The sequence below is a fragment of the Schistocerca cancellata genome, chromosome 8, assembly GCF_023864275.1.
Source record: "Schistocerca cancellata isolate TAMUIC-IGC-003103 chromosome 8, iqSchCanc2.1, whole genome shotgun sequence".
Taxonomy (NCBI): Eukaryota; Metazoa; Arthropoda; class Insecta; order Orthoptera; family Acrididae; genus Schistocerca; species Schistocerca cancellata.
The window spans coordinates 331746402-331767276 of NC_064633.1; the positions used below are offsets into that span (position 1 = coordinate 331746402).

Consider the following 20875-nt stretch of genomic DNA (forward strand, 5'->3'; position numbering starts at 1 on the left):
TTGTCACATGTTATGCGAATCACAATTTGTGGAAAATGTGTGCAAGATTCTTTGTGCAAAACCTCTGGCAAAGTCTTCAGTGGAAAACTTAGTGACAAAATGGGTTGAAACGGACCTGGCAAATATAACCTGTAACCATCCGAAACATTAGAACATCAGAAAAATTTCCTGAATGAGGGAAAGCGTCAAACAAAATGCGACAAAACCTCAATGCCATTTATTTGTGCAAATGTGAATTAAGAGGTCATCATGTTGACACGTTATGAAAAAGAACTTTCATGTGTATCCTTACAAATTTACTTTTACGCATGAATTTTAAAGTGTCCAGCTGAATTTTCATGTGTTGGATTCTGCTGGTGGTTTCTTAGTGAACTGACATCAGTACTTTTTGATCCTCAGTTTTTCATTTCTTCAGTTTAGGCCTGGTCTAGCCTGTATGTGAACTCATGGAACATGCACCATTATGGATCAGAAGATCCCCCTCTTTACTTTGAAGAGCCATTGCATAATCTCAAGATTTGTTTGGTGCCCATTACCGAGTTTCCACATCATAACTGTTAAAATGCTGACCATTATGTCCAGAAACTGTTCATGATCATTAATCTGCATGTGGATCAACTCAAAAGAAGGTCTAACAAGAGCATGCAGTGCCTTGGTAACCTTGTGACGAGTATACGAAGCATTCCGTGAGGAGAGGACAATGAGCAGAGACAGTGCAATCTCCTGCCTATCTTGATCGCCTGATCTCTTTCTCTGGAGTTTTTTCCCTGAGAGCCAAATTGAAGGGTCAGATGTACTCAAATAATTTTCACACACTGAAAGAGTTACAGCAAAACATTGTAAATGCTATTGCTGCTATCCATTAGGTAGAGCAGCTACAAGTCGAGAACAGCATTGCATCAATATCAATGACTGTCATTTCCAGCATCTTCTGTGATGGTCATTAACAGGGGTCAATATCATGTCTGTCTTATTCTAAATATTTAAATGATTAATGGAAAATCTCATATAGAGATGTTTAACAAATCCTAACAAAGAGATAGAGGGGCTGGCCAGTACTTACCTCAGCTCAGTACAGCCGATAGATACACACAAAACAAAACCGTATGTGCCATTTGGCTTCTCCCACCCAACACCAGTCCCTCTGAACTGCGGAGATGGGAACTTGCACTCCAACACATCCTTTCATCCCGCCATCCCCCTGGACTGAATCTACGTTAAACAACCTCACTCCCATTTACTCTTCAGTCTTCTCCTCTTTCCCTTTCCTCTTAGCCATTCACGCATCTTTTCATCCTGCATAGTTGTGTTTATCTTTATACTATATACCTCTTTACTTCTGTATGCATCCTCTTTGGTTTGAAGCTGGCACAGTACTTACAGTAGAATATCTTTGGCTTCCCTCTGACAACCATGCCTCCATCCTTGCTACCCTCCCTATTTTCCTTTCCCTGTTGCTTCATAACCTGGGTTGTGAGTAACTGAATCTCCTTTCCCTTCTTCCCTTTCTTTCCCCTCTTTCCTCCCTGATGAAGGAACATTTGTTCCGAAAGCTAGGAACATAAATTTTCGGTTTTGTTTTGTGTGTATCTATCGGCTGTACTGAGCTGAGGTAAGTACTGGCCAGCCCCTCTATCTCTTTGTTAGGATTTATTCTAAATATTTTCCAGACCAGTTTTATTTTGCGCACACTATAACTCAGAATAATAATACGAAGGTTGTAGCAAAAGTGAGGTTCCCATATGTTTTAAAAATAGAAAACATTGTTTATTGTTATTAATTTATATATCATTGAAAAGCTTACACATTTGTCTATTTTTCAACGTAGTCTCCATTTTTTTCGATGCACTTTTGAAGATGGTGCCCCAGCTTTTGTATTCCTGTGTCGAAGATGTCTCCCATCAATCCGTTGAGGAAGCGTGTGAACCCTGCTCAGACTTCATCATCGCTCTTGAAACGTTTGCCACCTAATTGTTCCTTTAGCTTGGGGAAGAGGTGATAATCGCTGTGGGCTAAGTCCGGGCTGTACAGGGGCTGGGCCACAACAGTCCACCCAGATTTCTTCAAAAGCTCCTGTGCTTGACGAGCGACGTGGGGTCAAGTGTTGTCGTGAAGAAGCACTACTCCCTCCATCAGTCGTCCTCTCCGGTGATTCCGCCGGATTGCTCGCCAGAGTATGGTCAATGTTTCACAATATGTGTTGGAGTCATCCCAGGTTGCATGAAATCGATGAGGAGTACCCCCTTCCAATCTCAAAATACAGTCACCATGACCTTTCCTGCTGACTGCATTTATTTGAACGCCACTGACGAGATTGTTGTTTTGTTTTGGAGGTGTAATGAAACACCCACGTTTCATCTCCCGTGACGATAGAGTCCAACAACTTCTCCTTGCTGCCTCCCCCGTCATACTGTCGAAGAAACTTGCAGGCACAGTCAAGGCGTTGCTCCTTGTGTCTGTCAGTCAGAAACTGGAGGACCCAACGTTTCTGTTAAAGTTCTTTCAGTTGTGCCATGGGACGTTTCAGGAATGTGTTCAACAAGTTCATGGACAGTGACCCTCAGATCTTGGAGCAGCTCACTGTTGATCTTCTGGACAATTGCATCCGAAACTGGTGGTCTTCCATTCCATTCTTCATCTTGAACTTCTGTGTGACCCTCAGCAAAGTCCTGCACCATTTGCTGATGTGCTGAATGGACATGCATTCTTCACTATAAACCTCAGTCAGCTGCCAATGAATCTCCATGGGCAGTAACTTCCTTGTGTGGAGAAACTGGATTACTGTTCGAACCTAGCACTTGGCGGGAGCGGTGAATAACACTTCCACCTCCGATGGCTGCCAAGCCAACACTGAGCGACACAGTGAATTGTGGACAGATGGGCTCGAGAGTAGGGGAACCGCTGCGCACGGCACTGTTGTCATATTTAGCATAGCACCTTCCCTTGAGGCTGTAGCTCATTTGGAACCTTACTTTTGGTACATCCCTCGTATGAGGTAGGCATACTGGAAAATCTTGTATAATAATACATTGAACTTGCATACACTTCAAAATTGCATACACTTTAAAATTTCTATTGTAGATGTTCATAGGCATAGGTGTTCACGATAGGATTGTTTTAATAAACTTATTCTCTCAAAATTTATGTGTAAATATATTAAGTCTGATCATTACATGTGAGTAGACTCATGAGCAAGGTTAAGCTTTGAGGTTCTTGTAGGAATTTAGAAAGGGAACCAAAAAGTGCACGTTTCATTTTATTATACAGGGGGTGTCACACAGTTTGGGTCAAATTGAACCAGGTGATAGTGGGTTCACAACTAATTATGTAAGATAGGTAACCAGTGGTCTGAAACATATTTATTGTGGACTTACACAGCATACACCGCATAACAACAACATGTACAGTAATTGTTCAGACGGATAACTGCCAGTCTCAGTGCATATATGGCAACAGCACATGAAGTTCCGGTGCACTAAATGAAGTTCTGTCACACTATATCAGAAATCTCTGTTGTACCAGAAGACAGGCAGCTTGGATCCTAGCAAGCAACCTTCATTCGTTCCTATGGGGTTTATACACCAATGTCTTGGTGTGACCCCGGGGAAAAAAGTTCAGAGGCATGAGATCTGGCATCCGCACTGGCCATGGAATATAGGACAGGACCACCTGTTCCAATCCAAAGATGAGGGTGCTCACAGACATTAATATTGAAGTGGGCTGGTGCACTATTGTGTTGAAAACACATTTTTTTATGGGCAACAAGGGTTACAGTCTCCAAGAACTGTGGCAGTACATATTGCAGGAACACCAGGTAATGCAGAGAAGTCAGATGGGGAGGCAGCAGATAAGGCTGTGTTATGGTGATCTTAGACAATGTCCCCCATATGTTGCAAGAAAATCATTGCTGGTGGCCACCAATGTGGGTGCTGTGGTGGTTGTCCTCATTCCAGACATGGCTGTTGAAAATACCATTGTGGGTGAATGAAGCCTCATCCATGAACAATAGAAACTGTAGGAAGTTCGGCACTGCAGTGGATAATCGATTTGACAGAAGTGAACACGGTGCTCAAAATCTGTTGTTACCATTGCTTGGACACATTTGTTATTATAGGGGTGTAGTACCTGTTCCACCAGTACTCTCCACACTGTGTCCTTCAAAGTGCACATTTCACGGGCAAGTTGACTGGGGCTTATTGCTGGGTGTTGGCCACATGATTCAGCACCATCTCCTCAAAGTCTGGTGTTCAGACATGTCTTTGGCGGGAAGCTTGGCTGGTTCCCTGCGGCGAGAATGACCCCATCTCTTGTAAGTTGGTATTCATGGAGGTAAAATTCTTCCAATGATAATGACACCTTCTGGGAAAGCATTCTCTATTATTCATGCTGCTTTACCATTTTCTGTACATTCGTGCTGCTTTAAGGGCACTACATCCTACTGGATCTTACATTAAATGCATGTCTGCCAACTCTCCTGACGAGAAACATTCAATCTTTGACTATGCATCTTGCACTGTACACAGTAACACATCACAAGCTGTCTGGTGCAATGGACAACTGACATCAGGGATAGTGGCATGCACACAGCACAGGTTAATGTGCTGGTGCGATGCATTGGTTGTCACATGAGACACATGCTATGAACTAAGTTGTTGCTGCCTGTTCCAGTGTCTGTCCAGTGTACATCAGACACCCGGGATCTTTGTGAGAGTGTGGCAGAACTGCATGCACTGTTTCAATACATGCATTGAGACTGGCAGTTGCTGCTTTGAATGGTTACTATCAGCTACATTTTTGTTATGCAGTGTACGCATATGCTTTGTATATCCATAACACAATATATATGCATTTCCAATCATTGGTTTTCTACCTTCATGTAATCAGTTGAGGACCCACTATCGCCTGTTTCAATTTGACCCAAAAGGTTTGAGAAACCCTGTATACTAGCTAAAATTCACACATGTTTGGTGGTTGATACACCAGAGCTTCTAAGAGAATATTTTGGGAAAATAAACACATTAGAGCATTAGAGGGAAACATGAATTAAGTAGCACAGGAGAAAAGTTGGAACAAGACATAGTAACAGAAACAGAAAGCCACAATGAATTGAAGAGAACAATATGGGTGTAATTGAACAGAAACCACTAAAGGGATAGTTCCTGGGATTAAAGCATCTTGTGCTATGAAAAGGGAGGTCTGTACTTGAGAGCTGAAATTCCATTGCCACCAGCACTGTAAAGTCATACAGTCTAATATAGCATTGAATATAAAGAATTTTTGAAAATATAATGTAACTTGATAGCTAAAAAAAACTACTTACCAAGTGATAGCAGGAGAACACACATATAAAGATTAAGGAAAAGTGCAGGCTTTTGGAGCCACTGGCTCCTTCTGGCAGAAGAGTAGAAGGGGAAGGAAAAGGAATGAAGGAAAAGGACTAATGAGGTTTGGGAAATGGACTTCTACCATCTCTAATACTCCAAAATCATCCAGTCTGTTTTTTAAAAAGTGAAACAGGTGCACTACACTCAGATAATAAAAAAGTGGGAAAGTGAGTAAAAAGCAATAAGAAAGAACACCATTAACCAAGACTGTAAGAAAAATACTGTATCAAATGAAATTAAGCCCCCAGAAAATAGCTCTTGCAGGAACGCTGAGACATTCAAATCAGTGATCACCAAATTCAGTTATTACATCCGTGCAAACATTGCATGCACAACCAACAGGCATTACTTTCAAAATTATTTAAATGGATAGTTAAAAAATCTACTCACCAGGCAGCAGCAGAACACTCACGTAAAGACAGTTGTAATTGGCAAGCTTTCAGAGCCAGTGGCTCTTTCTTCAGGCAGAAGGTTGAAGGGGAAGGAACAGGAGTGAAGGAAAAGGGCTGGAGAGGTCTAGGAAGAGGGGTAGATTTTGGGAATGTCACCCAGAACCGCAGGTCTGGGAAGACTTACTGTACGGGATAAGAAGGAAAGACTTTCCTTCTCAATGTACCAGTGCTTTTAAACAGAATTCATTTAGAGCTTTTATGTTCTTGCAAGGTGGCAAGGACAGTGTGCAACAACTGAGGACTTTCATAGTTGCACCTATGTATACCTTTATTAAAGGCACATATGTTTCTGGATAACAGCTCAGATTGTCCGTGTTCACTGAGTAACATAAGCAAGTCTGATGATATAGCAGTCCTTGATGGATGTTAGAACAGTGTCTGTAGAGCAGTGCAGGGCGATGTTTTGGGCTGACAGTGTGGTGTAGTGAGTCCTGTTATGATGCCTTGATGTGAGGATGGTCTGGCACAGAGACAGCTCAATGTGGAGACGTCTCAAGGCAGCAACAGCATGGTGCAGAAACAGCTCAACACAGAGATGGCATGATGTGAGAAGCAGTACAGTGGCGACTCAGCATGATGCGCACAGGTGTGTAGACGTGAACCTTGGGGCTGGTATCAGTGAAATTCTGACTGATGGACTGTGAGGTGCAGCCAGCTCCTAGTCCAGAACTGAGTGAGCGATGAAGTGCTGCTACCTGCTGAGGGTCATACTGTACCTTAAATATCAAGCAGGCAGAAGAATATCCAAGGGAGTTTGACAAGCATGTGACCTGTGTATGGAAACTGCTCTCATGACGGCACCGCTGCTGTTTGTTGGTGCGCATGCTGCTCGGGAATGTGGCTGCTGCCCCCTGGTGGCACCTGGAACAACTGGTGTGTAAACATATTGTCTGTAAATGATACCATTTCTACAACACACAATGCTCATGTGATAATTTTAAAGAATCTCTGCCGAAGGAACACCTGTGGGCCAAGTGCAGGCAAACCCGTAGGGCGTAGGCATTATTCTGGAAATAGCTGATGCATGGACAGGTATAATAATAGCACTTATTATATAAAACCCACCACATACAGGCTTAAACTGCAAGAGACATAATCCAGTATGGCTTTCGATGTAAAAGCTATCTAAAGCAAAAATCGGATTGATCTGATTCTGGCTTTCATACTTGAAAATGCACAACATGTAAGTCCATGTTCTGATGTCACAAACCTGGATCAACTCCTCATTCATGTCCCATTTGAGGATGGCATAAGCAAATTACAGGATTCATCATGCTGCTAAAAATTAGTAATTCTGTTGGCTTTGATGGTGTTCCTTGCAGAATATTAAAAACATTGTGTTGACTTGATAGGATTACTCTTAAGTTATTTTTGGAATCAATTACATTTCCTCACAGCGATAGTTTATTGTTAATACCATTTATAAATTAAGTTTGTATGATTTGCATATTTTTGCTAATGGATATCTTGAGTTGTTCTATGCCATTGAAAGTTCTCCTTGATGTGATCTGTGGAATATGGTTAATGAATGAATGAATTAAGTAGTTAATTAATGAGAGAGGAGGAGAGAACTGTGAGGGAAAGAAAGGGGGTGGAGCTGGAGTATGGGGTATTGATAAAGCTCTCAAAATAGATAGCATCAGAAAACCAACACACATAAAAATGATGAGTGCTGAAGAATTGTCACCAAGGTGCAAACTTCAATAAGTAGCACTGAATGAGTGAGTAAAATGCACTGCTAAGGAGGCTGCAAAACAGAGAATACATTGTATGGCAGTTGTTTGTTGTTGTGGTCTTCAGTCCTGAGACTGGTCTGATGCAGCTCTCCATGCTACTCTATCCTGTGCAAGCTTCTTCATCTCCCAGTACCTACTGCAACCTACATCCTTCTGAATCTGCTTAGTGTAGTCATATCTTGGTCTCCCCCTACGATTTTTACCCTCCACGCTGCCCTCCAATACCAAATTGGTGACCCCTTGATGCCTCAGAACAGTCCTACCAACCGATCCCTTCTTCTGGTCAAGTTGTGCCACAAACTTCTCTTCTCCCAAATCCTATTCAATACTTCCTCATTAGTTATGTGATCTACCCATCTAATCTTCAGCATTCTTCTGTAGCACCACATTTCGAAAGCTTCTATTCTCTTCTTGTCCAAACTATTTACCGTCCATGTTTCGCTTCCATACATGGCTACACTCCATACAAATACTTTCAGAAATGACTTCCTGACACTTAAATCTATACTCGATGTTAACAAATTTCTCTTCTTCAGAAACGCTTTCCTTGCCATTGCCAGTCTACATTTTATATCCTCTCTACTTCGACCATCATCAGTTATTTTGCTCCCCAAATAGCAAAACTCCTTTACTACTTTAAGTGTCTCATTTCCTGATCTAATACCCTCAACATCACCCGACTTAATTCGACTACATTCCATTATCCTCGTTTTGATTTTGTTGATGTTCATCTTATATCCTCCCTTCAAGACACCATCCATTCCGTTCAACTGCTCTTCCAAGTCCTTTGCTGTCTCTGACAGAATTACAATGTCATCGGCGAACCTCAAAGTTTTTATTTCTTCTCCATGGATTTTAATACCTACTCTGAATTTTTCTTTTGTTTCCTTTACTGCTTGCTCAATATACAGATTGAATAACATCGGGGAGAGGCTACAACCCTGTCTTACTCCCTTCCCAACCACTGCTTCCCTTTCATGTCCCTCGACTCTTATAACTGCCATCTGGTTTCTGTACAAATTGTAAATAGCCTTTCTCTCCCTGTATTTTACCCCTGCCACCTTTAGAATTTGAAAGAGAGTATTCCAGTCAACATTGTCAAAAGCTTTCTCTAAGTGTACAAATGCTAGAAACGTAGGTTTGCCTTTCCTTAATCTTTCTTCTAATGTATGGCAGTGTGACTCAGAATTAGGCAGTGTTCATGTAATTTTACTTTTAATGCTTGGCAGCACTTTTAACTTTTAGATGGTCATATGTTACGCTTTTGGTTCAGATAACAATATGGGAAGGATAGAATCCTACTCACCATGTAGAGGAGGTGTTGAGTTGCAGACAGGCATAATGTGTCTGTGATTCAGTGCCTCCTCTATGTAGTGAGTAGCACTTTGTCCTTTCCATATTGCTATTATTCCATCCTGGACTTCCCGTTTGATTTGGTACAAAAATTGACAACACTGAATTGCAGAGTGCAGTTTTCTGGCTGGGGCTTAGCTGTATGGCTGTGAAACACGTCTGCATCATGTAAAACAAATTTAAAATGTAAGATCTTTTCTGTTTTAACAATTTTGTTAGTAAAGTGGATATCATGTAAGTGAATTGGGGGGGTGTCCTCTTATTGTCAAACCATGCAAGGTAAAGCAACAATGTATCCAAGAGGAGAGGTAATTTCAGACTTGTTAACACAAATGTTCGCATTTTTATTCCTACTTTATATTTGGTGAAACTAGGAACTTACGGATGATAACTGTTATGAGAGTAGCACATTTTACTTGTTTTATCCTGTTATAATATTTTACAAAAAGTGAAAATAATTTTTAATTCCAACAGCAAAATTATGGTGAATATGCCCTCTTCTTTCATGATACTTATGGTGGAGATGTAATTGGAGTATTATGGAAACCCACAGCAAAGGAGCAAAAAGAATTTAAGGTGAGTTAGTAATATTTGAAATATGAAAATTTACAGGATATTCTTAAATAAACGAGCATCCTTTCCAAAATGAGCCAGCTAAAGATCACTACTCCATGTGCATTGACACATTCACTGCCACAACGCCACGGGTAGACACACCAGAGCCTCATACCTGATGCTGTGTGCCTACTGGTGGACACAAGATCCACTCTGTTTGGTACAGTCTATCTTTGGATGGCGTATTTGTAATACAATCAGTCAGTTGCAACCTTTTTATGAAACATACACTGTGGATGAACAGGGCCCATAAATGTTATCGTGGGTTGGTGAGATATTGTCAGTTTAGCCTTGGTTGCAGTTGCAGCTTCTCACAGTTCTATGTCGTAGAGATTTCTTGCACTCCATCACCATCACCACAGTCACTGCTGTTGCTATCACTTGTATCCACAATCTCATATTCTGTGTCAGAAAACTCTGGTAATGCTAGATCACGGACATCAAAATTTGATATTTCCAACAGCCTTAGTAATTCATCGGTGAAACCAGTCATTTTTTGACATTTACCAAGTCGTACCATCCCACTAGTTAACAGTTTGGGAACCATTTGAACTAAAACCTCTTACGCATGTACTATATGATAGGCAAATCTCACTGTTGATACCAAAATATGAAACAGCAGTCACTTTTATTGTGGATTTAGAGTGATGTTGAAATTTTCCAAGAATCAGTAATACGAGGCGTGTTTTTTAAGTAAGTACCATTTTGAAATTTTAAAAAAAGATGTGCTAAGATATCTCAATAATTTTATTTTTACATGAAAGCCTGTACCTTAATCTACTTTTCTACATAATTTCCGTCAATATTGAGCACTTGTCATAACGTTGTACCAGTTTTTGAATACCCTCCTCATATGAATCTGCTGCCTGACTTGTTAACCATTGTATCACCACACCACTGTTTTGACTTCGTCATCGTCTTGAAGACATTGACCGCCCAGGTGTTTCTCCAAGTGCAGGAACAGATGGTAGTCACTGGGCACAAGATCGGGCTGCACGGAGGATGACCTAGAGTTTCTCATCGAAAAGATGTGATGAGATCTTTGGTCTGATTCACCACATGTGGACGGGCATTGTCTTGCAGCAAAACGATGCCCTTGCTCAACTTCCATGGACTGATGCTTTGATTCTGGTGTTACGTAGGCCACCCATGTTTCATCGCCCGTAACAATTTGGCTTAAGAAATCATCACCGTCGTTGTGGTACCACTCAAGGAAAGTCAATGCACTGTCTAAATGTTTGGTTTTGTGCACATCTGTCAAAATTTTCGGTAATTCAAGTGCTCGGTCACAATGCCATACAAAATACTACGAGAAACATTAGGAAAGTCATCCCGCAGGGAGGAAATCGTAAAGCGTCTGTTCCCTCTCACCTTATTGTCCACTTCCTGCACCAAACTTTCATTAACGACCGAAGGACACCCACTCTGTTCTTCACTATGCACATTTGTGTGGCCATCTTTAAATGCTCTCACCCACTTTCTTACTTTTCCATCACTCATAATGTTTTCTCTGTAAACTGCACAGATCTCACGATGAATGTCGATTGCATTTAGGCCTTTAGCACTAAGAAATCTTATAACAGCCCATACTTCACAGTCGCCGGGACTCACGATTATCGGAGGCATATTAACACTCAGTACACAATGTAAACAAGGAAGAATCAGACTGTAATGGTGTCAGTGCGTAGATTAAGGTATAGGCTTTCATGTAAAAATAAAATTATTGAGCTATCTTAGCTTGCCTTTTTTATATTTCAAAACGGTACTTACTTAAAAAACATGCCTCGTAATAACCTAGTTGAAGGTAAAGTTGCAACAAAAAAAAGAAAAGTTGAACAAGATATTGTGTCTAATTTAGTGTACACAGGTGGTGACTCAACCAAGAAATATATAACAAAGCGCAGTATTGCACTATATGCTGTATTAAACAGAGTGGAGCATGTGGCTGCCACTGGGCACAATGGCATCAGCTGTAAGGCTCTTCTGCATGTGCCCGTAGCCTTGTGGTAGTCATCATGTTAAACAGCAGAGCAGAACATTCCTCGAGTCCCTTAAAGCATTTATTAACGATTCTGACAACAGTTGCAGCATTTATATTAGGTGAACAGTTTCGAAACTTGCTGCTTCATTTTCAAGCCTAGCCTGCTGAGGCTACAAAAAGCAGAACATAGTTGTTGGTAAAAGCAGAACATAGTTGTTGGTGAACAGTGAATATAAAGTGCTTTTACAATAAAAAGTTCAAATATAACAGAAATTAATTACTTGAATACAAACATACCTGCACTGACCATGTCTGATCTTAATAATAAAACATCAAAGTGGCAACACATGCATTATACATGCTTACAGAAGGAATGCCACAATCCACCCATGCATCTTACCAAGTCAAAATAACTGGAAGTCAACATAGCCAACAGCACCAGGAAAATTTTGGTGGCAGTAGTGTTATGCCCCATGTACAAGCGCACATCCGTAGCCAATGAGCGTGTTGCGTTTTAAATATGGATGCATCTAAGCACCCTTATTAAACCTTATACAGTGAATGGCAATGACAAATGTACAAGTATGACACAAATATAGATACTAGTGTTGCATGTACCCATTACATATATGAACATAAGACAAGCATTTCATGTTCAAGTGCACGTCTATGGCCAATGGACGCATTAAATTAAAATGGGGTCATCACAGTAACTTAATTAACCATCACATTTAATATAAATACAGTGGAACAAATCATGCTTGTTGCTCCATTACAAATTTTGCGTTATACATACAGATGGTTGTCTTCAAAATGTCCTCATAAACAAATACACTGAAGAGCAAAAGAAACTGGTACACGTGCGTAATATCATGTAGGGCCCCAGCAAGCAAGCAGAAGTGCCGCAACATGAGATGGCATGGACTTGACCAATGTTTGAAGTAGTGCTGGAGGGAACTGACACCATGAGTCTTGCAGTGTTGTCCATAAATCCGTAAGAGTACAATGGGGTGGAGGTCTCTTCTGAACAGCATGTTGCAAAGCATCCGAGTTATGCTCAATAATATTCATGTCTGGGGAGTTTGGTGGTCAGTGGAAGTGTTTATACTCAGAAGAGTTTTTCTAGAGACACTCTGTTGTAATTCAGGACTTGCTGGGCGTCATATTGTCCTGCTGGAATTGCCCAAGTCCATCGGAATGCAAATGGACATGAATGGATGCAAGTGATCAGACAGGATGCTTACATAAGTGTCACCTGTCAGAGAAATGTCTAGATTTATCACTCCTTCCATATAAGTCCAACTGCACACACCCCACCCCATTACAGAGCCTCCACCAGCTTGAACAGTCCCTTGCTGACAGGCAAGATCCATGGATTCATGAGGTTGTCTCTGTACCTGTACACACCCACTCGCTCGAGACTTGTCCAACCAGCCAACATGTTTCGTCATCAGCAGTCCAATGCGATGTTGATGGGCCCAGGCAAGGCATAAAGCTTTGAGTTGTGCAGCCATCAAGGGTACACGAATGGGCCTCCAGCTCTGAAAGCCCGTATCGATGGTGTTTCATTGAATGGTTCACCCGCAAACACTTGTTGATGGCCCAGCATTGAAATCTGCAATAGTTTGCAGAAGGGTTGGACTTCTGTCACGTTGAACAATTCTCTTCAGTTGTCGTTGGTCCTCTTCTTCTAGGATCTCTTTCGGACCGCAGCGATGTCAGAGATATGATGTTTTACTGGATTCCTGATATTCACGGTACACCCGTGAAATGGTCGTAAGGGAAAATCCCCACGTCATTGTTACCTCGGAGATGCTGTGTCCCGTTGCTAATGTGTCGACTATAACACCACGTTCAAACTCACTTAAATAACCTGCCAATGTAGCAGCAGTAACCAATCTAACAACTACCCCAGACACTTGTTGTCTTTATAAAGGCTTTGCCGAGCTGAGTGCTATATTTGGCCTGTTAACATATATCTGTATTTCAATGTGCATGCCTGTATCAGTTTCTTTAGCGCTTCAGTGTAGTTTACATACATGAAGCATTTAAAAACAATACCAATCATTTGTTTAGCCAATAAGTTTGTAGAAAACAGTCCTGTTAAAACAGTGTCTCATGGCACAGAATAATTACATCTCATCATATGTGACCATCTTGAAATTGCCTTCTCCTGTACTCAAAGTGTGTCCTGTTCATGCGAGTCCTGTTGTCACGTATGACAGAGAGTAAATACTGAAATGTGGATACTCAAGCATTTTACATAATTCCAAACAATTACTGGTCATGCTTGCTGCATGAACAACCTGTTTCATACAGTGCCCCTTTGATTACAGTGCCAGTCAGATACAAACATCATGACCTGAAATAATTTACTAACTAGCCGTGCTAATCTAATTACAGATGCACTTAAATGCTCACATATGGAACATTGTGTACATTTCATAAAATAGGCAGTATTTCCTAAAATGCTGTAGCTAAAAATTGAAAAGGCCATTTTGTGAAGCCAGCATGTGCGTAAACCTACATTCTCAGCTAAAAACAAACTAAAATTAAATTAAATTAAAATTCAAGAAATAAAATTTAAAAAGTGAAAACATAAAATTTAAAAATTCAGGCCATTGTGTTTGGCTTTTGTGTGTCAACATTTTTGCACACCGTAGAATATTTAGAAACCATTTAATCCTAGAGATCACAATATACTTACCTTAGTCTCTGTTAATATCCTTGTAATACCATCTAGAAATTATCTGGAAATGGCACTGGTGTTCCAGAATGTGTGAAAAAAAAAGTGGTGACATTAAGTGGGCATTTAGTGAACAAGCACAAGGCGGTCGCTTATGATGAAATATCGTAATGATTCTGTGCCACGAGACACTGTTTTAGTAGGATTGTGTAACTGTTTCTTACAAAACTTATTGGTTTAACAAGTGATATGTATTTTTTTAATGTTTTATACTCGAAAACTATTTATGTGTGTAGACTTTTGGAAGACAACCATCTCTATGTATAATGCATAATGTGTAATGGAGTAACAAATGTGATTTGCTTCATTGTACTTTATATTAAATGTGACTGGTTAATAAAGGGGCTGCGATGCCCCCTATTTTAATTCGAAGCGTCCACTGCCCGTGGGTGCGCACTTGAACATGAAATGCTATTATTATGTTCAAATATGTAACGGGTACTTGCGACACGTTTTTGTGTAATACGTGTACATTTGTTGTTGTCATTAACTGTATTGATGTCAGGTTTAATAAAGTTGCTTAGAGGCTTGACGCTAGCACCATCAAAAGTTTCCCGGTTCTTTTGGTTATGTTGACCTCGTTTCATTTTGTCTTGGTAAGAGGCATGTGTGGATTGTGGTATTCATTCTGCGAACATTTATAAAGCATGTGTTACCACTTTATGTTTTTTATTAAGATCAGACACCGTCAGAGCAAATATGTTTGTATTCAAATAATTAATTTCTGTTGCTTTTGAACATTTTATTGTAATACCATTTTTGTATTCACTGTTCACTGATGACTGTGTATGGCTTTTTGTAGCCTCAGTAGGCCAGGGTTGAAAATGAAGCTGTAAGGTTTGAAACTGTTCACCTAATATAAATACTGCAACTGTTGACAGAATCATTAGGAAACACTTTAAGGAATTTAATAAAGCTGCTGGGTCCCTGTCAACAAAATGTTGAAACTGAAGAAGCCTCAAGTCATTTTTTGTCATTAGTTGTTGTCACAATGGCTTAGTTTCTTTTGATTGGTGCTATTTTAATTAATTACTGTTGTAAAATCCATAGTGTACAGGATTTCTTTCCTGTTTTTGGTGAATGCTGATAAATTATTTAAAGATTTATTAGCTTTTGATGGGAGGGATATTCTGTCCTTGTGCAGACATACAGAAGAGGCATTCTTCTTCTTCTTCTTCACGCGATCAGGCCCAGAGGACCGCGCGCCACCACAGTTAGAACTCTCCATCCGTCTCTGTTTTCTGCTATCTGTCTCCAGTTTTCCGTGACTCCCAGCTGCAACAGGTCTTCTCTCACTCCATCGATCCACCTCTTTCTAGGTCTTCCCACTGGTCTGCTGCCTGACGGGATCCAGTCCATTGTGATTTTGGGCCATCTTGTTGCCTCCATTCTAACAACATGTCGAGCCCATTGCAGTCTTTTGCTTCTCATCACTCCCAAGATGTTAGGCTCCTTGTACAGCTCTTCTAATTCAGTGTTATGGCGTCTTCTCCATTCTCCAGTAGTCTGATCTCTGACTGGTCCAAATATTTTCCTGAGGACTTTCCTTTCAAATGTTAGCAGTCGCTTAAGGTCTTGTTTTTGAGTGCTCCAGGTTTGAGAACCATAAAGTACTACTGGCATTATTAATGTCTTATACAACCGTAGCTTTAGTTGTTGCGAGACACTTCTACATTTTAATATAGGGTCTAGAGAGTGATAGTATCTGTTTCCCGCCTGCAGTCGTGCTTTTATCTCTGCTTCAGTTGATGTTACTTCTGTAAAAAATGATCCGAGGTATTTGAACTCTTTCACATGTTTATACCTGGTGTTGTTCACAATTAAATCTTGAGAGTTCTGGATCTTTCTTCCTATGGTCATATGCTCTGTCTTTTCAGAGCTAATTTGTAGACCGATCCTAGCTTCCAATAACTCCGAGGTCTGGATACTTCTCTTCAGATCTTCTTGTGTGCATGCTAATAGTGCAATGTCGTCTGCATAGGCCAGATATGTAATGTGTTCGTTACCAATTTGAATGTCCTTCATGTTTTCTTTGTTGAAATCCCGCATTACCTTCTCAAGTGCCAGGTTGAAGAGGACAGGTGATAGCCCATCTCCTTGGCGTAATCTTGTTACAACTTGGAAGCTTACTGTCATTTGATTGCCTACCTTAACCTTAAGTTTTGTGTCATTTAGGCATACCTCTACCAGTTTGACCAACTTCTTTGGTATACCAAACTCTGTCATAGTTCTAATCAGGCTAGGTCTATGTATACTGTTGTAAGCCTTCTTGAAGTCTACAAACAGGAGATGTATCTCTCGTCCGTATTCTTACATTTTTTCACAGACCTGTTTTAGGACAAAAATCTGGTCCATGGTTGATCGCCCTGCCTGGAAACCACCTTGGTATTCTCCAATTATGTCTGTTGCTATAGGTTTTATTCGTTCTAATAGGCAGTTGGAGGAGATCTTATAACAGGTGTTGAGTAGCGCTATGCCCCTGTAGTTGTCACATACGGATTTGTCTTTCTTTTTATATATGGGGCATATCACAGCTACCTTCCATTCCTCTGGTATTTCATGTTTTACCCAAATTTACTCGATTAGCTTGTGGATTTTGAAACAGAGGATTTCGTCTCCAGCCTTGAGAAGTTCAGCAGGAATACCGTCCTCACCTGGACTTTGACCATTCTTAAGGTTTTTAATCTGGTTCCTTATCTCTTCAATGGTGGGTGGAGGATATTCTGGGTCTACTGTTACTGGTGCATCAAACTCAAGTAGTTCGGTTGGTTCATTAGAGTTTAGTAATTCTCTGAAGTATTCCATCCATCTTCTTCCAATTTTTTGATCTTCTGTTAACATTCTTCCATTGGCATCTTTTATGAATCTGTGTTGATGGTATGTCCCTCCTTTAAAACTTTTCACTTTTCTATAAAGTTCTTTATACCTATTTCCATGAAAGTCTTGTTCAGCTTCCTCCATGATACTTTTAACATATTTTCTCTTTGCTTTCCTCAATGTGGCTTGGGTCTGCCGTCGTGTTTCTTCAAACTTCAATTTTTCTTCTTCTTGCATATTGCTTTGTATCCACAGTAGTTTGGCCCATTGTCTCTCCCTGATAGCTCCCTCACACTCTTCATTGAACCACACTTTTTTTCCCCTAGTTCGCTTTGGGATTACTTCTTGGGCTGTTTCTTTAATGGTCTCTGCAATCGCCTTCCAGTTCTGATCTACCACAGTATCTCCTTCCTCTTCATTCAAAGCCTCAAAACGGTTTGTTAGTGCTATCTTGAAAGTTCTTCTTATATTATCTTCAGTCAGACTCTCATGGTCATATCGAGTGACTCTTTGCATTCTTTTGTGCTTCCTGGCTCTCCATATTGTTTTCATCCTTCCTCTGACAAGGAAGTGGTCTGATCCATATTCCGCACCTCTTGCCGTTCTAACATTTTGTATTCTCTTCTCTACAATTAGTTGGTCAATTTGGTTCACTGTTTTCCCATCTGGAGAACCCAGGTTCCTTTATATATTCTCTTCCTGTCGAAATCAGTACTACTTATAAACAAGCCTTTTGCAGTCGCAAAGCTAACCAGTCTAGTGCCGTTATCACTGCTCACATCATGTAAACTGTGCTTTCTGATGGTCCCCATGAAGGCTGCTTCTTTCCCTATTTTCGCATTAAAATCTCCAAGTTTAATTTTGTAATGTTCGATTGGTACATTGTCTAAAACCGTTTCTAATTCCTCGTAGAAAATATCTTTTTTGATGTCATCGCTTTCTTCGGTTGGGGCATGACAATTTATATATGTGAGTTTGTGTTTTCCTGTGTCTATGGTTAGGAGTGAGATTCTGGGGTTGATTGATTTAAAATCTATGAGAGTGGTACAGAGTGATTTCTTCACTGCAAAACCAGTTCCTAGTGAGTGGTTTGTTTCTGAGGCTCCATGGAATATGACATAGTTTTCCATTTCTGTAGCTCCGGTTTCTGTCCACCTTGTGTCTTGCAGGGCCAATAGATCAATTTGATACTTATCTGCCTCCCTTACTACACATTTTGCTGCCCCAGGTTGGTATAGGCTTCTGACATTCCAGGTCCCTAGTTGTATTTCCTTCCGTAGTCCTTGTTCTTGCTTAGGTCGTTTTACAGAGATCAGTCCTATCCGAGGCTCTTCTGTGATGCTAGTACCGGTGATTATTTTTTCCAGGACGGGTTGGTAGCCCGTCGCCAACCCCCAATCTGGAGGACCAGGATTTTTCATTCGGGGTTTTCTCCCGTAGAAAGATTGGCTTCTCCACGCCTATAGAGGTCTTTCTGCCCTTTTGTACATATACCAGGGAATGACAGGAAAAGGAAATGGTGAGGACAGGTTTGGGATAGGAAAGCGGGGCGATAGATCGCTGTGGGACACACTTTGTCTGGCTCCTCCCCTTTGACCTGTCCGGCATGGGTGACCCTACTGGTAGCTACGCTACCGCCGGCACAGCCCTCCGGATCCGGAGCACGCAAACCTCCTCGCTCGCACGGACAGTGCTACGTTAAGGCGGTGTCCCCTGAGGAGGACAGAAGAGGCATTAATTGTTCAAAATCATTCACTATCCATTCATGGTCTGGGTTGTATGATTAGTGGGTTGGATAGAGAAGGTTCAAAGAAGAGTTGTGCAGTCACTCACATGTTTGTGTAATCAGTGAGAGAAATCCACAAAAATATTGATCAGACTCTAATGAGAAATGCTACAAGTATGGTAACGTGCATGTCGCTGCAAACAATTTTCAAAATTGTAAGGTCACACATTTTTTATTCCAACTTACAGCTTGTGTTAGAGAAATGTGTCACATAAAGAGGGGTAGTAACAATATTTATTGTAGAGTGGTATATTTATTCTTGATTGGATCTTACACTCTGCAGTGGACTTCCTGACACTTTAAAACTGAGGGTCAGGCGAGGTCAACCTCTAGGCTACAGTTAATCCATTTTTGCACAATATACTTTTTTCCAGGAGTGTTAGTCCAGCGAGTTATGCAAGAGAATGTCTGTGAAGTTTGGAAGGTGGGAGATGAGGTACAGGCAGAAGTGAAACTACGAGGCCAGGTTATGAGACATGCCATTAAGGGGGACTGGAACTGTGCATCTCTTTACAGTGTGTATTATGTCTTTGTACACTGTAAGTAATTGTTCTTATTTGCTAGTGGAACATGCCATCGAACACATTCTTTGCTCCAAAGTACTTTCATTACTCTGTTTTCTTTCCTACTCCTTGTTTCACTCTTTTCATTATACCTCTTTTTCTCTTATTCCTTTCCTATGTTATTTATTTCTTTGACCACCACAGTGCCCCTCTTGTTTTTATTAAATTTAAATTTACCTCACTTCACCTTCATTTCCCTTTGCTCTACTGTTTTTTCTACCTCCACAATTTTTTTTAAATCGCCAACTACTGTAATAAGAATATGTCATAACTCTGAAAGATAAGATTTTAAATGCTATTTTCATTTAGTTTTGTCCTTGATTAACCTTCCCATGTTGTTAATGTATGGGTTATGCGGCACATTTCCTCCAGGAAACAGCATTAATTTTTATTTCAAATTCTGTTTATTTTTTCAGGTCTCAAATGTGAGAGGACACAAGTTAGTAAATTCAGAGTCATCACAAATCATTCCAAACATTGAAGCCTTTTCTGATGATTTCCTAGCATTAGGAGCAGGTTTAGTTAAATCAGTAAAACAAAAATGTATGCAGTGAAACTGTAAATAACATGTAACTGTAAATATTGCATAAATGTAAATAAATGTTTTTATATTTATTGTTGTTTGTAAATATTCCACTAAACATAACTTTTTTTTTGAAAGTCTCTTCGGGTTTGCTGCCGGATCCTAAAATCAACTTGACTCTATATTTCGGCGATCCAACTGGTTGCCATCTTCAGGAAAATGCTGCTTCTGCTGATGAGTCCTGCTGAGAACTCAGTGGGACTCATCAGCATTTTCCTGAAGATGGCGACTAGTTGGATCGCTGAAATATCAAGTCAAGTTGATTTAAGGATCCGGCAGCAAACATTTGATATGATTTGTCTTGTAATGTAGTTGCCATCAATGTATTTCTTTGTAATAAACAATTGAAATCTGTTCTTTCTTTATGAATTATCTGGTATGTAGGTCTTGGCCTTGCTTAACAACTTTTAGCTTCTTTCTCTCTCACCCCCTCCCCTGCCTTCTCCTTCATTACCAAACTACCCATTGCTTTATCCTTCTGAGTGTGCTCTACTGACTATTGGTGTTGCCTGTAATTACCTGAAATGGTCTATCAGGCAGTATATTGTTAAGAAGAAATTTATTTTTCTGCAGGATATTTACATGGGACAGCTGCTAGATAACAACCTGCCTCCACAAAGTATCATAAGCTGTAGACACGTCAATAAATACAGAAGTAGTCTTTAGTTGTTTCTGGAAGCCAACTTCTGTGTAAGTATTCAATGAAAGTAATTGATATGCACAACTACAATTTGGTTGGAATCTGGCCGTTCAACAAGAATCTTTCCAAGTACCTTGATATGTATTCCGTTATACAGCAGTCTTTCAAGTAATTTGTACATCATACTCAGAAGGGCAATAGAACAATAACTTTGAGGTT

The 20875-nt window shown here is 40.4% G+C and overlaps 1 protein-coding gene across 1 annotated transcript in view; it reads left to right on the top strand.

The window, feature by feature from the left end:
- The window catches only part of LOC126094836 (nucleolar protein 6), a 140467-nt gene extending 120097 nt beyond the window's left edge, over positions 1-20370 (top strand). Inside the window, exons 20-21 of the mRNA XM_049909433.1 lie at positions 9400-9501; positions 19850-20370. Coding sequence (XP_049765390.1) covers positions 9400-9501; positions 19850-19987 — 240 coding nt within the window. The 3' untranslated portion in view covers positions 19988-20370. The remainder of the gene's footprint in view (positions 1-9399; positions 9502-19849) is intronic.
- The last annotated feature ends 505 nt before the right edge of the window (positions 20371-20875 follow it).